This window comes from Lolium perenne, chromosome 5 (assembly GCF_019359855.2).
Source record: "Lolium perenne isolate Kyuss_39 chromosome 5, Kyuss_2.0, whole genome shotgun sequence".
NCBI lineage: Eukaryota > Viridiplantae > Streptophyta > Magnoliopsida > Poales > Poaceae > Lolium > Lolium perenne.
In genome coordinates this window covers 126,649,336-126,669,953 of record NC_067248.2, presented here as the reverse complement: position 1 = coordinate 126,669,953, position 20,618 = coordinate 126,649,336, and the positions used below count along the sequence as shown (strand labels likewise).

General features: G+C 47.6%; 1 protein-coding gene across 1 annotated transcript; it reads right to left on the bottom strand.

Moving 5' to 3' along the window:
• Window positions 1-820: 820 nt before the first annotated feature.
• LOC127299854 (phytosulfokines 2) lies at window positions 821-1,704 on the bottom strand. The gene is made up of 2 exons (XM_051329891.2): window positions 1,437-1,704; window positions 821-1,329 (listed from the first exon to the last, which is right to left on the bottom strand). Exons 1-2 carry the CDS (start codon window positions 1,561-1,563, stop codon window positions 1,091-1,093), a joined length of 366 nt encoding a protein of 121 aa, XP_051185851.1. The 5' UTR covers window positions 1,564-1,704; the 3' UTR covers window positions 821-1,090.
• Window positions 1,705-20,618: the final 18,914 nt, after the last annotated feature.

Here is a 20,618-nt window from a genome sequence, read left to right as displayed (position 1 = left end):
AACAGTATTCTACTTGCTTGGAGGCTTGGACGGCATGGATTCAGAGGTTTCAGACAGGGGTCGTCACGGTCTCGCAGGCAGACAGAGGTAGACGACAGACAGATATACGGGCAGGCAGGCAGGCCGACAGACATGCAGCACAAAACAAATGCAAGTGCGTCTGCGGAAAACCAAATCTGATCCGGGTGCATATGCACCTGGTATGTATAAAACATATTTCCAAAACATAAAAAATTTAGTAAAAAAATTTAGCATATAGAGGGACATGTTCTATGTGTGCACGTAAAGTTTCACATAAAACCAACAATTTTTCTACCCTGTGTAAAAAAGACAAATAATGCCTCAAAAAATAGACTATTTTAGCACCAAAGATTTGTCTTTTTTGCACAAGGCACGAAACATATCGGTTTTTGCTGAAACAACTTTGTAAGCATGTAATATGTCAAGGTATACACGGGGAATTTTTATTTGTATTTTTCTAACATTTTAAAATATGTTTAATATGCATTTCAAATAAAGGGTGCAAATGCACCCGGGTGTAGAAACACCCTGCGTGTGCATCTATACAAGTATATGTACTCTTTTAATATAGTCAGCACAAGTACGGATACGCGCTTGTTCGTTCATTCACAGCTTCACATCAATCATCATGCCAAGCCACTAATCAGAGTACTGAAATACTAATCAATCCTGAACTAGCTAGGAAATTAACAAGTCTAGCGTTGCTAGCTAGAGATGTAGTAGATGTTCAGCACCTTCAGTTCACCATCCGAAGTCTGAACCGTAGCAAGCTTGGTAGCAAGAAATGAGACAAAGATACTTGAAGAAGAAGACGGCCATACCATTTAGTACTTATATTACTAGCAGACTACTAACTACTATTAGTGATGTACAACCCGACGATCGATGCGGAAACAGACTCACATCACATACGAATATGTTCCTAGATGGACGGGCCACGGCACGGATGTACATGGCCAAAACAACAGGTAGTAGATAAGATATGATTAAATCACGATCATCTCGTCAGACGATTCCTCGTGTCAACTTGATGCCCAGCATCCACAGCTCCAAGGAAGCGCTTGCCTGCTCATGGCCTGCCCTTGCGCTGCGTGTAGATGTAGTCGAGGTGCGCGTCGTGGAGCAGCCTCCTCTGCATGCACTCCTCGCCGTTGATCCCCTCCTCGCACGCTGCCTCCTCCGCCTCGACATCCTCCGTCATCTCCAGGACCGCCTCTTCGCCATTGCGGACCTTGATACCTTCCGCAGGAAGCACTGCTAGCCCGTCTGACGTAGCGCCGGCCGCCTTGACGTCGATGACGCCCATGTCTGCAGAAATACAGGTCCATCAGTTCACATGGGCAGGTAATCGGATTTAGAAGTCGAAGATTATGTAATAACACAAGTGAAGAAGGCATAGGTGGCGGTGGTGCTACCTTGGAGAGGAGCAGTACTGGCAGGGAAGAGGCGAGCGGCGGCCGCGCAGTGGGAGAAGCAGAGGAGGAGAAGCAGGGCAAGAGCAGCGAGCGGCGGCGCCGACGAGGTACAGCAGCGTCTCGTCATCCTTATCGATTTTCTGGGTTCAACTACGCCGAGCTGTCGAAGAAGAGAAGAGCTGTACGAAGCTTAGAGAAATAGTGTGGTAGTGGCTTGGGGAGCCAGCGAGCGAATGGGTGCGAGTGTTGGTGTTCGCGGTGGCGAGGAGGAGCTATTTATAACCCAGGTGGTGTCGTGAGTTCGCAACTTGCAAACCACGGTGAGGGACAAACAAGAGCTAGTAGAACACGGGCACGGGTTGGGTTGATGTACACGGCGATATTTTAGGAGTTTAATTTGAGATGGAACGGACATGCACACGCACTCACATTATCACATGTGTATAACACGACTAGATTAGGATCCATGATCGGCTCTAGCTTTAAGATGGCAAAACAAAACAAGCACCTAGTTATAGCTAAGCTAGCTAGGGTAACTGACAATACCGTCTTTATTGTTTCGGTGCCAAACACGAACATATTATACACGTTTCTTCAATGCGAAAAAAGCCAAGGCCCTGTTTGGTAGCTTGATTTTTGTAAAATCAAAGCAAGTATTCCAAAACCATTGTACTCCGTATTTCAGTGCTGGCGCAAGGATACCACAGTTTTCATAAAACCGCATTTTTTTTTTGAAAAAAAGAGGTCCATTCCTCATTTCTCTTTACTGTAAAAATAAATAGCTCAGTTTTCGGAATACCGCGGTTTCAAAACCGTAGTATCTTGTTGTAACCAAAGAACTCAAAGTATGCAAACTGTAGTATATTTTAGAATCGAGCGATATGCTTGATGAGCAACTCAAAACAACAAACGATAGTATCACTGGTGGAAAAAGGGCCTTTGGTCGCGGTTGCGCAACCGCGACCAAAGTAGCGCGACTAAAGGCCCCCCCTTTAGTCGCGGTTCCCTTACGAACCACGACTAAAGGCCCGTCCACGTGGGCGCCAGGCGGCCGTCGTGGCGGAGGACCTTTAGTCGCGGTTCTTCTGGCCAACCGCGACTAAAGGCCGCCGCAGGTTTAGGGTTTTAGGCCCCCCATAAACCTGCCCCCCCCCCCCCCCTAAACATATTTTCTGTTTAATTTGTATATTGTTTTATTTCTTTTGTGCTTTATTGTAATTTTGAAGGAGTTTCACATACTCTACGGTACTACATATATACATGCATATGAATGTACAATTTCAAACAAATTTGAAATTAGAACCAAAAAGAATTCAAGAGGAATATACAATATATATTCAATATCATCGGATGACCATATACAAGTTTGAACAAGTTTCCATACATAATTTAATGCATGTATAGTTCTACGTCGTCGCAATGGTGTTCTCCTTTAGGATGGAGGACTTCCCTCCTGAACCATCCAGCTAGTTCCTCTTGAAGTGGTCGGAAGCAAGCTTCTGGACTAAGCATCATCCGGAGGTTATTCCTCTGAGCATTGAGATCACTCGGAACGCGCTCAGAGGTGTATCTCCGGATCATCTCACAGACATAGTATCCACACAGATTGGTTCCCGGTGGCTGCATATCGCTACCATTCTTAGCCTTTAACCGCATGAAATTTAGCTCTTTCTTGAATTCACCGACCTTTGTATCTGTGAACCGTCTCCAAACCCTACGAGGCAAAGAAAATTAAATGAACAAGAGAGTTATTAGTTAATTACTTGAAGCTTAATTAGGAAATGAACGAAATAGGCCGATCGATATAGAGCGCAAATGAATGAAAACAATTACTTTTGAATCATTTGTCTCATGTCGGCCCACTCCGCCTTATCCATATCCAGAGAGTCGTGGATGAGACATTCTGATTTGTCAACTTTAATTACTAGCAGAATCCAGTGGAACCTGCGGACACGATACATGCACAGTACGTCATGCATAACTCATCGATTAGCCGGCCACATACCATGCATGGAGTAAACAAAAGAGAATGTGCTCAAGACATAAACACTCACCCAAAATGGTAAGGAAATAGAATATCACTTTTGAGTTCCTGCTTATCAAGAAACCGCCACAGGTCTTTCTCCACGTCGGCGGGGTGATGCTTTAACGTATATCCATTAACGATGTGTGGGTCAATGAACCCAACATCATGGATGCTCCTTACTCTGCATTCCTTAATCTTCAATCTGCATGTATAATAGCGGACACAACTACACAGTATTGTTTGAAGTGATGCTCATATCCAACTTCCGCATAAATATAATCTTTGGCGTTTTTATGTTTTATGTAACCCTTGTACCAGTTCAGCAGACCTTTTATTTGTGGAGGTAGATCCTCTTCCTGCGCAGGCTCGACGAGAGGCCCATTCTTCACATATGTAAGTACTACCTCCTTCACTGGCGCCTCATCAAGGCCTAACAGTTCACGAAGAGTAATACCTAAGTTGGCCGCTTGTTCTCTGGCACTCGTTACAGTCAATCCCTGTGCTGCCGCAGCTTCTATGATATATATTTTAGAAACTGGGGTGTCTTCCAAATATGGAGAAAAAGCTATGTTGCCAAACAGACCCTAAGCTCCGTTCCCTCACGCCCTCACTTGGTTCTTCAGCCCTGAAAAGAAAATTAACTGTTTTCATTTTCAGAACTTCATGAGCCCGTATACACACTACATGAAACCTATTCTTTGCGGTGTACATAAATACTCGGCGAATGGCAAAAAAAAACTCAGGAAAGCCTTTGTCACGTGTCATATCGCATACTTCGTAAAATAAAGTGGGTTGACGGTCGACAAATGAAAACGGGGAGGAAATTGATTTGTCGAGTGTTTTTGCCCAACACTCGAAAAAGCCCCTACCCGGAATTAAAACAAAAAAGCGGTCGTCGGTGGCGGCGGCATCAACTCTAGGAGGTGGTCCAGAGATGTTGCCGGATGTTGTTGTACGAGTGCAGCGAGAACGACACGCACCATATCGTTGAGCTCACCAGACGCGCTTAAGGAGGGCTCGGCCTGCGACGGCTGACATCGTCGGAGTCCAGATCTCATCGCCCTTTGTCCCTTGCGTCTCCCTACCTCGCATCGACATTAGCCAGTGCATGCATGCCCCGATCCGAGCGGTTGAGAGAGAGGAGAGGATAAGGGCGATGGGATGGGTGGTGGGGGAAAATAAGGCTTTGCCCAATGTCACTCGGCAAAGGTGGGCAAATTCTAACAGGTTGACGGGCTTTTAGGGCATATGAGCTGGGTCACGACCTTAAGCTTAAGATAGCATGCTAGAACGAGGGTATACTGCACCTTGAGATGGGAAGTAATGTTGGCTTTATGTGTTTTTCTTTCCTATCCACGGAAAACACATTTTTCATTTACACAACGCCAAAACAGGAACTTTTTGTGAAGCATCACAAGAAAATACAATCTGGAATGGAACGAAATTATGCACAAAAATAAAAAGACCACTTCCACACTATGGTTCACATACCTATTGATGTTGCTGGCTTTCTGGGAACTCATGGTATTTTTCAATGGTTTCTTGCTAATTTCATTGGAAGCGGTCCAAATTTTTACTAAGCGTCATCTTTCGCTTGATCTACGTTTTTTTTTTTTTGCAAAAAATCACTTTTAGATGCACAACCTCCTACGATATTCTATGTCTTATAGGGAAAATGGGCTAGATCATGACCTTAGGCATGGCATATATAATCCAGAACGAGACCATACTGCGCAAAGGCATGGGCATTGGGACGTCAAGCAATGTTGGCTTGATGACATCTCCTTTCCTTGCCACGAAAAAGTTCGTTTTTCATTTTCTCAGTGTCAGAACGGGTTTTTTTGTGAAGCTGCTGCAAGAAATGCAAACTTCAATGGTACAAATCCTACGCAAAAAATAAAAGACCACTTACGCACTATGGTTCACATACTGGCTGATGTTACGACTTTCTGTGAACTCATGGTATTTTGAACGGTGTCATGCCGATTCACTAAAACAGGCTAGATTCGAACTAAGCGTCATCTTTTGTTTGTTCTATTTTTTTTTATAAAAAACATTTTTAGGTCCACAAAGTGTTGTTTTATTGGAGTTATGATGTTGGTGTGTGCGGTTCCTTCCGGTGTGCCTCACACCGCCCTTTCTTGCAAAAGGTTATTTCAATGGGTCCCACACAACTCACTCAAAATAATTAAAAAATAAAACTTCGCGAAGTGTCACTTTGTGTGACCTATTAGGGAGGAAAAATTACAAAGTTGGAACACTACAGTTATTCTGAAAAACCCACAAAATGAGTTACCCCCACAAAATTCTATGGCTTTTATGGAAAGTAAGTTCACGACCTTAGGTATTGCATAGTTTGCTGGAACAAACTCATATTGCACACAGGGCTTTGGGACGGGAAGCAACGTTGGTTATGATTTTTCTTTTTCTAGCAAGAGAAAACCTGTGTTTCATTTATCGGGTGCCAAAGGGGATTTTTTTTTTAAAGAAGCTAACATGAGCGCAATTCGCAATTGTACGAAACACATATGCACAAAAATATATGACCCGTTCTCTACTACGTACAGTTCACATACCTGCTGATGTGGCTTTCTTTCAAGGAACCCATGGTATTTTCTACGGTGTCCTGACGATTTAGCTAGAAGCGGGCCACATTTGAACTAGGTTCATGTTTTGCTTGTTTTAGATTATCAGAAAAAACATTTTTAGATTCACAATATGTTATTTTGCCAGAGGTATGATATCGGGTTCGAGCGTTTTCGCATGACTGAGAGGGAGAAAAACGTCCAAACCTAGTTGACACTAGGCAAAGACACTATATGTCGAGTGTCAACATGAGGACACTAAGCAAAGACATGTCTTTGTCGAGTGTCCATTAGTGGGAACTCGGCAAAGGGTGACGCTGTCAAGGTTGCTTCAAAAGGAGGGACAATGGCCACATGTTGCATGTCTTTGCCGAGTGTCAAATTTTGACATTCGGAAAAGGCTACATTTGCCTATTGTTCAGTAAAGAATATATTTTTCGTTTATTTTTTCTTTGGAGAGTGTCAAATTTTGACACTTGGTAAAGAATATCTTTGCTTAGTGTCAATTTTAACACTCGGCAATAACTATCTTTGCCGTGTATTTTTTTTCTTTGCCGAGTGCATTTGATGGCTTTGTCGTGTACCTCTTTGGTGAGGTATATGGCTAGCAAAGATTTCGTTTCTGGTAGTAACATGAGTATATCACCATTGAGTTAAAATAGGATATGGTGGTTCTTCTGCTGGTTACAACTCACTTGGCAATATTCAAGAACTTTTGAGTAAGAAAATAGGTAAAAAAAATAACAAATGACACTGTTATTTTTTGGTTTTTGCCAAAACATACAACTCGATTGTATCTTTGCCATGCAATATTAAAATTTTGCGGCACATTTGTTAGAATACAACGCATAGCTAAAATCGGAAACTTTGGCACATTGTCTTCAAAAACCAAGTCATAGCATGGTCATTCTAGGTAAAAGTGCTAAACTTTCCTTTTTTTCCATTTGGTGTGTTTTGTTAAATGTGCCAAAAAAAATTGTAATGATACCTAGTAAATACATAATCAGACGGTTGGCTTCAGCAAACGCTAGAAATTAACGATGGTCTGTAGCAGATTTTTCCAAGAAAATATGGTACTTTATGTAGAGATAGATATATCTAGATACATCCGTTTTTAAATATTTTTTATTCTGGTCTACACAAAGATAACAAAAGTGTGGATTTGAGCATGCATATTTTAAAATCTCCAAACTTATGAGACCTTTTCACTTTTGAGTAGACCACAATACAAAGAATTTCACTTCGTGATTTTCCATGGTTGACCATGTCCAGAAGTATTTTCATGTTTTAAAAACTTTCCAATATACTTCAATGAAAAGTATTGGTACTTTTTTGGAACTGTGTGACTTTTAGGCTTCGAGGAGTTGAAAATACAATTCAATCAATATTTATATGCAATATTAGACGAACTATATGTCTATAAGTTCTTGTATATTTTTTCAACTAAAAAAATGAAGTTTTCAATTTTTATCAAAAAAGATAATCGGGTTCCCTGAAGCTCGTGAGTCGTGATCTGTTTTGAGTTTCCGGCTGCTAACATGCATTTGTAGCGGATTTGTAGCGGTGCCCAACTCAGAGAAGGAAGCGCCTTATTGCGCCGGGTTTCTTGGCATTTTGGACGTCTGGTAAGCGTCCAAAACTGGCCTTGCCTACATTAGTTGTGATAGCGTCCAAAACCGGCTAGTGCGTGTGCGTCCAACGGACCCGCGCACAACGATGGCTGGCTGATCGCCTGCCCACCACCATGGCAGGCAGCACCAAGACGTACTATAATGGAAGCTGCCAAGCATTTTGGTTTGGCCGCTCCACTCACAAGGTAGGCTGGTAGCCTGGTACAGTGGCACTGGTGATAGCCATGCTCTGCTTCCCCTGTGGGCTCTGCTCTTCGCATCCCCACCCCGCTGGAGACAGCCGACCAGCTAGCGCAGCCCCTGCATCGTTGGCGCAATTCTTCACGGCCAGGGGCATTGCCAGATCAGGCTGACCATACTGCTAAGTATCATATAGTAGTATCATGCATATGATACTATCTCTATAGTGAGTGGTATTATAGAGTAATATCATAGATATGCTATATTTATTATTTTTTAGACTCTCAATGTAAATTTATGTACTCCCTCCGTCCCGGTTTACAGGGACAACGCGTATCCCAAAATTGTTAATTTAACTAATATAATTTAAGTTTTACTTTCTAATGATATATATTTTGTAGTATATATCTTGTATTATTTTGGTTAAACTGGTGACCTAAAAATGCGTGCAAGTTCTATAAACTCGGACGAAGGTAGTAGTACAAGATTTGTTTGGCATTAAAAGCATCTCTGCTCGCGTCCACCAAACGGCGCCGGATTGAGCGTTTGGGGGACGTGTTTTATTCGTGCCACGGTTGGGGGATATCGCTCCCCAGTCGCGTCCCCCAAACGTCCTCCCAAATGAATATTTAGTGCACGAAAATAATGGTTTTTATTCAAATTTGATTATATATTACAAAGTTTGAATGAAAACGACTAGATGAAGCCTACTGACCGCCCGGCGGTGCGTTCGACGGTCCTGCCCCGTCGTTGCCTACCCTCCGCCGCAGCTCCTGTTGCGCGCATCGGCTCTCCATGCGTAGGGCGGTGGCCAGACGCTGCTGCTCCAGCATCGCATCATCGCCTGCCCTCCCGTGCTGCGCCTGGAGGGAAAGCTCGACGGCGCGGGGAATCTGCGCCTCTTCGCGGGCACGGGCGGCGTCCTGGAGCTTCTTCTCTGACTCGAATGACTCGACGAGCGCGCGTTGCTTATCTGCCGTCTGGTCCGGGTGCGGCCCATCGTCGTCAGACCACTCGAACTCGTCGTCCTCCTGCTCCGCCTCCTCCTCCTCCTCCTCCTCCTCCTCCTTCTCCTCCTCATTTATTCGCGCATTCAGGCGCGCACCAACGTGTCGGCCTCCGCCGCCAACGCACCCGCCCGCCTCCCCCAGGCCGCCTCCGTTGCCGCTAGCGTCGCCTCCCGCTGTTGACGCTCCTCTGTCGCCAGCTGCTGCTGGCGCTCCATCGCCTCCCGCCGCCGGTGCTCGATCGCCTCCCGCTCCTCGCGCTGGCGCCGACGCTCATCACACCACCCCTGGCCGATCTCCTCCGTCCGGCGCCGCCGCGCCTCTTCTGCCATGGTGGTGTCGAAGGCTGCAATGGTGTCCGCCAGCGCCTCCTCCTCCCACGCCGCGTTCTCCTCAGCTGCGGGGTCTCCCGCTGCTGCCGCCGCCGCCTCACGCTGCTGACGGGCCCGCTGCTCGATTGCCTCCCACCGCTGCCGCCGCTCTGCACGCCAAAGCTCCACCCCGCGCCGCCACCGCTCTTCCTGGGCGACGGCGGTGATGTCGAACTGCGAATCCGGTGGTGGAGGTGGTGGTGGTGGAGACGGCGGTGGAGGGAACTGGCCATCGCCGGGGCGGTTCATCATTGTGGAGTGGTGTTCGAGCGACGAGGGTTGTGATTGTGGCGGAGAAAGGGGTGCCGGCGGCTGTGGTGGCTGCCATTGAGCCGGGGGGCTTTTATAGATGTCGGTGTCGGGAAGAAAGCGTGGGAACGCGCTGTGGTGTGGGAACGCCGGCGACGCGTGGAGGCTGGGCAGCACCGACGAGACGTTTCGCCGGCCCCTCCGTCACCATTAAGGCAAAGCTGCGATGCTTCGGTCATGTGTCTCTGCGCGCGAATAACTTCTGCCGCGAGGTAGGCGACGGCTAGGTCCAAACTTGAATTAGCCGCTGACGCGTCGGCCCTGCCAATCCCCGCCTCACTTTTCGTTGTGTCCGGCGTGCCCGGAGCATCCCCTGTGGTGTGGGGGCGGGGACGGGCTCGGGGCACCAGACACCGTATCGGGCCACGCCGGACAATAAAGGGTTTGTGGGACACGGCTGGGAACGTTTTTTTGTCCGGCGCGCCTCAAATCCCTTTGAGGGATGGTATGGGGGACGCGAATGGAGATTCTCTAACTTTTCTTGTAATATGCGCTATGATACTGTATCCACCTATGTTACTCTAATCTCCTCTCTCCTCCTTAATTAGCTGCGACATCAGCATTTTTGTGGAACCAATGTGCATCATACTTGCTAAGATACTAGCACTATGGCTAGCCTTAGGACGAGGATCACATGCTCGTAGTCGAAGCTTGGATCCTTTCGCTCACGCAGTCTAGATCGACATGTTGGAGCATCTCCGTTCGCCCTCCCCAATGTCCTCTATAGGATTTTGTGGAGCGTGGGCGCCAAAATTTACGCCCAGCCATGGCCTCTAATTTGTTTTTTGCGCCGGCACGGCCCAACTTTCCATCTGGCACCTCCAGAACAAATCCAGTTGAAAGGGAGGCTAGCGGGGGCGTCGGGCGGCTAGAAAATCACCGCGGGCCAGCCTTGGCAGCGAGATGTGCCTACATCTTCCCGCCAGTTCCACCGATTCCTGCATACATCTTCCTGCCCTTTCCACTGCTTCCCGTCGTTGTCGCCGCTATATGTAGGCGGTAAGTGGTGGAAGGGTCAAATCTCATACCCTAGTTCTACAGATTTCTCTCTCACACATCTCGCCCATAGGGGTCGGTGATCTTTCCCTCACCCACGCGGAGGTGGAGGCGCTCAAAGCCTCGAACTACCCCTATCTGTCAAAGTTCATATGTCCACCGGGCTGGCGCCTGAGCGCTGGAGGCTTACCGATCTCCCCAGCCCCCAAGGTGCAGCTCGGTGTGCGACCATCAACCAACACTACTACATCAAGCCTACCACCGAGCAGCGCATGGAATCCCGACAATGCCGCCACTTGGGACGCGTTCTTCGCCAATCGCTGGGAGATGGAGCTCGCCAGGTACGAGGGGATGGGCCGCCTCCCGTGGAGAACAGCGAGGCCGGCCGGCGGCTATGGTGGGGCAGTAGGACCCTCGAGGGTGTGATGAACCACATCTTAGCAGGCGACTACCCCCACTTGCGATACCCTCACTTCCAACCGCCGAAGAAGGCCGGCAGCGAGCGCGGCGGCTTCGTCATCCCCTCCCCCCCGCAGCCGGACGGGCCGGAGCAGGGACCGGAGTGGAAGGCTCCGCCGGAGTACGCCATGTTCGCCAAAGACTTTAGGCGCCCCAGCGCCCCGAAGGAGTTCCTGGGATAACGCGTGGCCAGCCGCGCCTCACTGGAGCCGCCAGTGCCGTCGCCGGTGGAGGTTGGCTGGTCCTGGTGGGAGAACGAGGGGCAGTCCTACCGTGCATGTTGTGGCGACGACGGGCAAGGTTGCAGCCACTGCGGCCATCTGTCCCCGCAGCGTGTGCCACCACAGCCTCTACGGATGCAACCACCACCGCCGCCTCGTATGTTCGAGCCACGCCCGGCGAGCGATGACGACGGCTCCTCCGACGACAACGACGGCGAGTTCGACGACTTCGAGTACACGTACAATAGGCCTAGATATGAATATGACTAGTCTTTTATTTGCAATGGAATAATAATAATTTTATTTGAAATGTACATTATTTGTATGGAGATCACGACTGGGGGCCGACCAGCTCCCATTTTGTGTTTAGTTCCAGAGCCCCACATATGGGCCAAAAATCGGCACCGCCCGAGCCCATATGCGGGGGGGGGGGAGTGGAGATGATCTTAGAGCATCCACCGATGCCTTGTAAATAGGCTACGGCAAAAGCGCCGGATGGAGCATTTACGAATGCCGGCAAAGCTTCCTTATTTTGGGACCATCTCCTCTCACCGGCATCCCCCAATTTGACCCTCTATTGATCAAAAGATATAATAAATGTAGGAAACCATATCATAGTTCAAATGTAGGGACTCAAACTCATATTCACCGGCCACATGTCGGCTACCAAAACGACACTAAATCTAGCATATCATATTACAAATCAGTGAGAGAATCAAAGGAGGAGGTCAGCGGGCCGTCAATGATAGCCGTTGATGGCTGCTCAGGCATCGGGAGGTGGAAGCCGTGTCACCGGAGGAGGCTAGCCGGTGTGGTGTGCTACGCCACATATGCTGCCATCATCTCTTTCATGATGTGAGCCGGGCCATCTGGTACCATGCCTTGGCATCATCATCCATGGTGGCAGTGTCGGCTATCAAGATCTTCGAATCTTCCTTCATCTTGGTCACCGCGGCTTCAGATGAGTCGTTCATGGCATGGATGAGGGTGGCTTGGGAAGCTACTTTGGCGGCTTCAACTTTGGCCTCCTTGAGTTTGATCTTGTGTTCGGCCTTGTCCAACAAGGCCATCCACCTTGGACCGTTCTTCTCATCTCGCTCATCATCTTTATCATTTGAACTTGATACCATATCGCCAATGAGCATGTCAATGGTTGCTTCCATTGTGGCCGATGATGGGGCACTATTCCTCTCGGTCTTGGCTTTCTTATTTCCTATTTGTTTTATTTAGTTGGTTCGGTAGTTATATTTTTAGTTGCCCGAGTATAATTATTGATTTAGTTGGTCTGGTAGTTATATTTTTAGTTGCTTCGGTATTATTATTGATTTAGTTGGTCCGATGGCTACACATATTTAGTAGGTATGGTGGTCTTTTTTAGTTGATATGGTAGTATTTGACCGCATATGACTTTTTTTAGGTCAACAAAGATGTCCAATATAGTGAAGTGTGTATTTTACTACGATTTAGATATTGTATGATCAAATAATATGGGAGTTGATCTAAGTGAGTTTCAGTTTGTAGAGTTGGATTTGTCTGCCCCTCAAACATGAACAGTTGATCGGCTAAAGGCCTAGTAGACAACATGCTTCCGGCTTAATCCTAAAGTATACATTGTTGATGTGCATGCATTATGGAACAAGTCACCTTCCGGCTTAAGGCCAGTAGATGAGACCTCTAAGTGTGTGATCTAGTTAAAAAGGTGTGAAAAGAGGGTAAAACCTCCAGAAAAAATATTATTTCAACTTGATTACGTTCGGCTCTGGATGAAGCACCAAAACACGAAAGCTTGCATCAAACTCGAGGATGCATTAAATTGGTTCATCACCAAATCAGTACAATTTATATGGATATATTATGTAGTATAATCTAGAATATATTTTCACAACAACATCATTCTCCTCTTCTTCCGCGGCGATCTCGCGGTCTAAGTAGTCGAGGTCGCCGAGGTATCGAGCTCGGCGGCGTGCGTCGAATCCCCACGCCCCGAACGAGATCCAGTTGTAGGAGTTGAGCGCGTACGCCGGATCTTCTCGGAGGTTGGCCGGAAAAATCGCTCGGCGGCGGCGCACCTCGTCACGGCGCTCTCGGCCCTCGCACGACACAGGGGGGACCGGCACGCGCCTAGAGTTGAGGTACCAGCCTCCTGCTGGAAGGTTTGCGCCCGGCCATGGCACCGGCCGGTTTTCCTCCGAAAGGCAGGGCGCGAACTCGATGCGGACGTACCACCCGACCCGCGTCTTCTCGCCGGACCGCGAGCCGCTAGCCTCGTGGTCGTTCTTGGTATTGCGGAACGGCCATCATTTCTTTCCCATGGGGTCGGTCGGGTGGATAGGGTGGAATCTGACAATGGTGTGGTCGGGGAAATGGGTGTCGGCACCGTTCCTTTTAGAGGCTCGGACGTCATCTCACCTTCAATGTTCTGCCACTGCGACGCCGCCTAGCAGCGCACGCTCGCGGAAGCCTAGGCGCGCCATTAACGCGGCCGTGAAAAGCTGCAGCGTACCGCTCGTAAGTTATGCCGCGGAAGACGAAGCATCTGTGCCCCTGCCAGGCGGGCCCGTGCGAGGACCGGTCACGTTTGCGTCCCTGCGGACGGTCCGATCACTATGCGTCGTCCCGATGAGCGGGTACCAGAAATATTTTCGGCACGAACGAACGCAAACGGTCGCTTAGCGTTCGCCCTGTTGGAGATGCCCTTAGGCAAATAAACCAACACCTTTAGGACACTGAAGTAATAAACTCAAGAACTCATCTGCTATGTCACGAGCTTTTCCTTGTGTGCAGAAATTCGATTTTGCAAGTAGCAAACCACATCAGGTAGCTAGCAAATTGCAAATAGGCCAAGACGAGCTTTTTCCATGTGTGCAGAAATTCGATTTTGCAAGTAGCAGATCACATCAGGTAGCTATCAAATTGCAAATAGGAGCTTCATGCGCGCGTGCACTGTGCGCGGATGTCCGGTGTGCCCACGCGGATGCAGTGGTGGAGGTCGCACTGGAGATCGGAGCCGCCAAGAAGAGTGCAGGAGGTGCCCCCGATTATCGCCGGCGTCGTCGCTCGCTCGCTGGAGCATCGCTGCCTAGCCATGGAGGAGATGCGCGGGATGCGATGAGTCTGCAGGAGATGGGGAATAAGAGGAACGTGTGGCAGTCAAGCCGGAACGGATCCGGGCAAAAAAAAAATAGTCCAAACGTTTTTTTTTACTTACGGGTGGCATGGTGGGTAATTTGTTTTTTTTCACTTACGGGTGGCATGGTGAATAATTTCTTTCAAATTTTAGGATAGTTTAAAGTTGGACGGACGACCGAAGAAGAAACCATTTTACTTTTATTATTATTAGTATATATAAAAATGCATATTATTCATGGAAAATAATAAATAAATCATATTATTTAAAAATTGCTATATTTTGTAGGAATCTGTGAACTGATGGTTATTATTCAAATTGATCAGTTATCCGAGATCTCCTAGGGATTCTCGTAGAAAGATGGACCATTCACTCTGCTGTCAAGATATGTAAGACTAGACGCAATAAAAATATCATAAGTAGTATCATAAATGTTACTATACTGGTAAAAATCTGATATGACACAACAGTTATTAAGGAGAGAGAAATGATAATCTAAAACTAGAAAATATAATAACAAATACATCATATATACACAAATTTACATTAAGATTTTACAAACTATTAAATATAATAAAACTATAATACCACTTCATAATATTGTGCCTTACAAAAGTGGTGTCATGGAATAGTATCGTACGACCAGTCTAAGTAAGTGAGTCGTAAGAGCATCTCCACTCGTCTCCCCGAGGAGGCTCCGAAGCGACGTTTTTCCCATCCGGACGGTGAAATTCGGTCCGCGCCCCCGGTTCCTCGTTTTCGTCTGAATTTGGACCTTCATCCATCCGGCGAGCCCACGCCATCCACGGTCCCCCGGGGAGCTATCGGGGAGTCCGGACGAGTGAAAAGCGGGGAAGGGCCCGATCTGTCGGCGACTGGACACACGAACCCCACCACCACCTTGCTCAAAATCCCCCTACCCCTCGTATCTCTCTCGCCGCCGGCACTACCCCGCCGGCTTGTTGCCCAGATTCCGCCGTCCCTCCTTCCCACCTGCCTATATTCCGCTGTCTTTCGACGACGCCCTATCGTCCTGCCTGTTTTTCGACGACGGCCTACTCCTCGTCGTTCGCGTCTCGGCTAGCCTCGACCACGCGCGTCAGGTGTTCGTCCATTTGCCTCGCCGGCCATGGACTCGGACGAAGAGGAGGAGCACATATGAACGCTCCGAGGCAACGCCAACGCCAACTAGTCTATCTTTATTAATTTGTTTCAAAACTGGTGAAATTGTGTGCTTCATTTGTTTCAGCACTTGTTAAACATTGTACTAATTTTCACCGAATTTGTTTTAGCAATTTTCTGAATCTTGTTTGTTGAACTTGTTAAATTTTATATCGAATTTGTTTGAAATATGTTAAATAGCCGAGGTTGGGGGTGTCCTGCCAGGGGGACGGCTGGAAGTTCGGCGATCCCCAGGCCAAATTTTCCTTCAATCCAGAGAAAAAATTCGCCAGATTTAAACGTGGGAAGCGCCAACTAGTAGAGATTCTCTAATATTCGATAGGATACCGAGGGCATGTGCATGGCATCTCTCCTGCATGTGCGCATGCGATCGTGTCGTGCTCGTCGTTGTCCATCCATATCCATGGCCGTCTCAGTGCAGCTGCTGCGGTGGGTTCATACGGGTCAACGCCTAGCTAGCGGCTAGCTCCGGTCGGTCTCTGTCTGCAGCTTTCGGCCCAGCACACTGCATACAGTGATGCATCATGCATGCACTGCTTTACTCCTAAGGCTGGTGCCAATGCACCACTTCACTCTAGCCTGCCACGTTAGATTTTTTTCTCACTCTCACCCCACTCTCACCCCACGGTGCTAATGCACAGGCTATAGTACCAGCTCTCACTTCTCTTTCCTCCACGTCAGCTTTTCTCTCTCCTCGACATCAGCATTTCTTTTTCAGATTACAACAATATAAATAATGCAAGGAAATTATTTTATTGAACCAAAATTGTTACCGATTACATCATAAAAAAATTACATAAAAATTTGAAAAGATTACATAAAAATTCAAAAAAATTACATAATCTAGGAATTAGCCCACACATGCTCAATCAAATCATGCTGGAGCTGTGTATACATCGGTGACTCCCCCATTTCGGTGTCCATCTGAATCCTGGCTGCTAGGCTTGGTGGTGCATGATGGTGTATTGCAGGGCTGACATTTGAAGCAACTGTCTCATAGATGTTGTCCAAATTTGTACCACGCTCATCGTCGATGATCATGTTGTGCAGAATGACACATGCACGCATGATCAACCCAAGAGTACGCCTCGAGTGGAACCATATGGGGGTATTTATAGGGGGTGGGGATGAAATTTTGCCGTTTTTGAAACCCAACGGCTAGCTGACGTGGACGAATCAGATCGCGCCATGTCAGCTAGCCGTTAACCCCTATCGCCCGCCTCTCGCCCGCTCTCGCCCGCATCTCGCCCGCCTCTCGCCCGCATCTCGCCCGCTCTCGCCCGCCCTCTCGCCCCCAGCGCTCTCGCCCCGCCCCGCCAACGCTGCCGCCCCGCTAACGCCCGCCTCTCGCCTCCCTGTCGCCCCCGAGCGCCGGCGGTAGCGGGCGATAGCACCGGGCGCCCGCGCCACCGCCCCGCGCTACCGTCTCGCCCCGCTCTCGCCCGCATCTCGCCCCGTCGCCGCCGATATCGCCCCCACTGCAGCCCGTGTTGGCACCAGCCTAAGTGGTTGTTTGGATAGGAGGTATTAGCGGTGAGGTTATAGAAAACGAGTTTTCAGCAGGTTTTTAGCAAAGCCGGTTTTACTATTTTTTCTGTTAACTTTTGGTTAGTAGAAAATTACGTTTGGGTTTAGGAAAGTGTAAAACTGGATTGTACGGTTCCTTGTTTGGAATTGGAGACAACTCGTCTTCCTCCCGTAGCTCAGCTTCCATTCCTCATCCATGCCGGCCAACCCCAGTTCTTGCCCACAGTCCCCTCCGACTCTGTCCTAAGATCCTAACTGCTCGCCTCTTCTCGGACTTCCATGACTCGGGGTTCTCGCACACCCTCATCCTCTTCCCCTCGACGGGGAGGTCGCCGCATCTGCCGCCCTTCGTTGGCTGCCGCACAAGCTCTCCAGCGAGCGGTGCTGCCAGAGGTCAATTCGCAAGCCTACTGCCCCTCGCCGCCGGCCGTCCAGGCTTCAGCCGCACCCAGTCAGAGGTACTCTTGGAAGAGTGCCCAATGCCTCCTGCTGTGACGCCATGGCTTGACCTACGTGTTCCAGGGATGCCGATCTGTGACATACACCTCCAAATTATTTTAGGTGACCTCTCTATCTTAAGAAAATCCATTATCAGTGAAGCTTTGAATGTAGTCAATATCAATACATAAATTTAGGATGGGAACAATATATGAGCCATCAGAATACCAAATTGTCATGGCAAAATAGTATGTGCAAAGAAATGTTCAAAGCTCAACTGATAATTATGCAATGTATCTGCAAATAAAGAAACGAAAAGTTCTAATAATAGTTATGTCTGCAAATAAAGATGGAAAATATATTGTAGTGCTTAATCATCTTCTTGGTGAGAGCTCTACGTTGTTGATGATTAGTCCACAACTGTTGAGCAATGCCTGAACGAACTCTCTCACCAGCAACTCGATCATCTTCCCTTGTTTGACCTCTAACTTGTTGATCACCATGGTCAACATTTTCTTGAGTTTCCCCATGCTCATAGAGCTCGAACAACTCATCGGGTCGATTAACCTTCCTTATGAAATTGTGGATATCCTCCCTATCCAAACAACCCCTAAGCAACGATCGAGTGAGGGCTGGCAAGTGCAGTGCTTGTGTGCGACGCGGACGCGGGAGGAATGGCCCATGCGACGCCATCCGGCCGTATCTCGTGGACCGGTCTAAAAACCTCCGTCTAGCGCACGGAATCGGTTTCGCGGGTGCTACCGAAACGATGGATTTCGTTATTAAATTAATCCATTTTATTATTTAATGAACAATTTGTTTTAGAGAGGTCTTGCAACCCAAACCTTGGCAAATAAGGGTAACACATAAATAAACAAGTCTGCACTCGCGCCATCACATTACTCAAAGCTTCTGCCCCGGCTAGGCACCACATCTTTGCCTCATCTTTGATTTTTGACACACCCTTGGCCGAAGTAGATGATTGATACCTAAAAACACGGGCATTCCTAACAACAATGGATCTATTTGAGTTCCTCTCTTAAAGTTTTGGTGTCTTTCTTCTTTAAGTAACAGCTTATGGCGTCATCAGCGGCACGGCCCGAATGAATCACGTATGACCAAACATGTTCGTGCGGGTCGAGGCACGGCCCAAGGCACGAATTAAAGAAACCGAGCATCGCTGACCTATCTGCGGCGAACCATTTTTGCCCTAAATTTGCAAGTCATCTCACGGTCATCTTGCAGGGAGGGGAGGGGGGGAGGGGGGGTATTTTCTTCCATCGACCTACACCGCACTATTGTGGCCGTCGACTCAGGGCAGGAGACTGACAATAGGCCACGGGTGATTCTGTCCGCCAAATGCCCATGCCCGGCAACCAGTTCGACGAATGATAGGTCTGACATCGACCAATCCGATATGATTGCAACACCTCTTTTCTTCCGCCTATTTGCATCTGAAACCGGCATGCAATGTCTATTGATATGTAGTAATACAATGCTTAAAATGATGAGGCCTTCATGCACGATATTATCAATGAAACCGGCCATATGGACGATGAACTATAGACCGAGAAAGTGACTCGACAAGTTGGTTTCTCTATTGAAGGAGAACTAATGTTTGGGCAAGATGGCGACCCTATGGATGATGGCGCGATATGAATGATGCCCCTAAGGACGATGCCGATGTCACAACAAAAAAAAAGCCAAAGGACCGGAGGATACACGGCCAAGGAGGCCAAATGCCATTGTCAGGCTAGATTACAATTAGGCAAGATCCAATTTGTGCTGCCGAGAACAAAAGAAGGACGTATTGGTGGAAGATTGCCGAATTCTTCCATTACCGTAGGAAATTCAAGCCCTACAAAATTCATAGTGATCGAGGCGAAATATCACTTCAAAATACATGGTCATTCATCCAAACGGAGTGCAATAAATTTTGTGTTGCATATGAGCATGTGCTAGCACTGCCCGTGAGCGGGTATCAATGTTACGGACATGGTAAAATCTTGTTCATTTAAAATATGCCAATATACATTGCATATGTGAGTGCTTCTAATGGATTCTCATCCATATTGTAGGTACCCCAAGCTTTGGACTATTTTAACGACCAACATGACAACAAACTCTTCATGTTGTGTAATTGTTGAATGGAGATCATGATGTGTCCTAAGTGGAAACTAAATGTTCAATACAAAAATGGTCTAGATGTCCCGAACAAACGTGGCAAAGAATCAATGGTCATTGATCTTGAAGATGGCCAAAGCAACGATGATCGTGTGGCTCGACCAATGGGCCACACGGGCACCAAGCAACAAGATCTCAAGTGTAAAGCTTCAACACTTCCATTGCATGAGACATTGACGCGGTTGATGACTGAGAAGGAGGAGACAAATTACAATAGGGACGAGAAGCGACGCATGGAGAAGGATGCCACATGTGCTAGCTTCGTTGACCTCCGAGGAGAACCATGCCATGTTGGCGGGCTTGAATATCATGGACCTGGAAAATCGAGGTTTGGCTTGAGAAGAACCAAATGATCACCCACCAACACTTTGTGTTGCATAACTATCTTAGTTTTTCTATTCTATATGAATCTTGTGTTCTTTTACACATTGGTTCGATACTATGCACGGCGTGTGAACAACGTGATTCCCTAATTACAAGTAATTTATTAGCTACTAAATTTAGTTTTTTGCGCTATTTTCATTCGTATATGTCAATTATGAGAAATGAGAAAAAAAAAACGCAAAATGGTCAGCGCGGGTTAGTCCCGGTGGATTTGCCCCTCGCCAAACGAACCCAGGGTAGGACCCAGGAAAATATCATATATTATATCCACGAGCCAACCCTAACATACACATTTATTGTATAAAAATGAGTCAAACAGCTGAAGTCTGTAGATGGCTTCGCTTTCCGACGTTACAAAGTCCAGGAATCTGGTATACCAGCCGAGTACAAAGTCCACGAATCTGGTGTCATATCCGAAACGATTACCCGGTCAGTGTTTCCAAAGTTGCACGGCCATTAATCGCCACTGTGCACTGGTGGAAAAAGGGTCTTTGATCGCGGTTCGCAACTGCCATTAGTCGTGGTTGCGCAACCGCGACCAAAGGAGCGCGACTA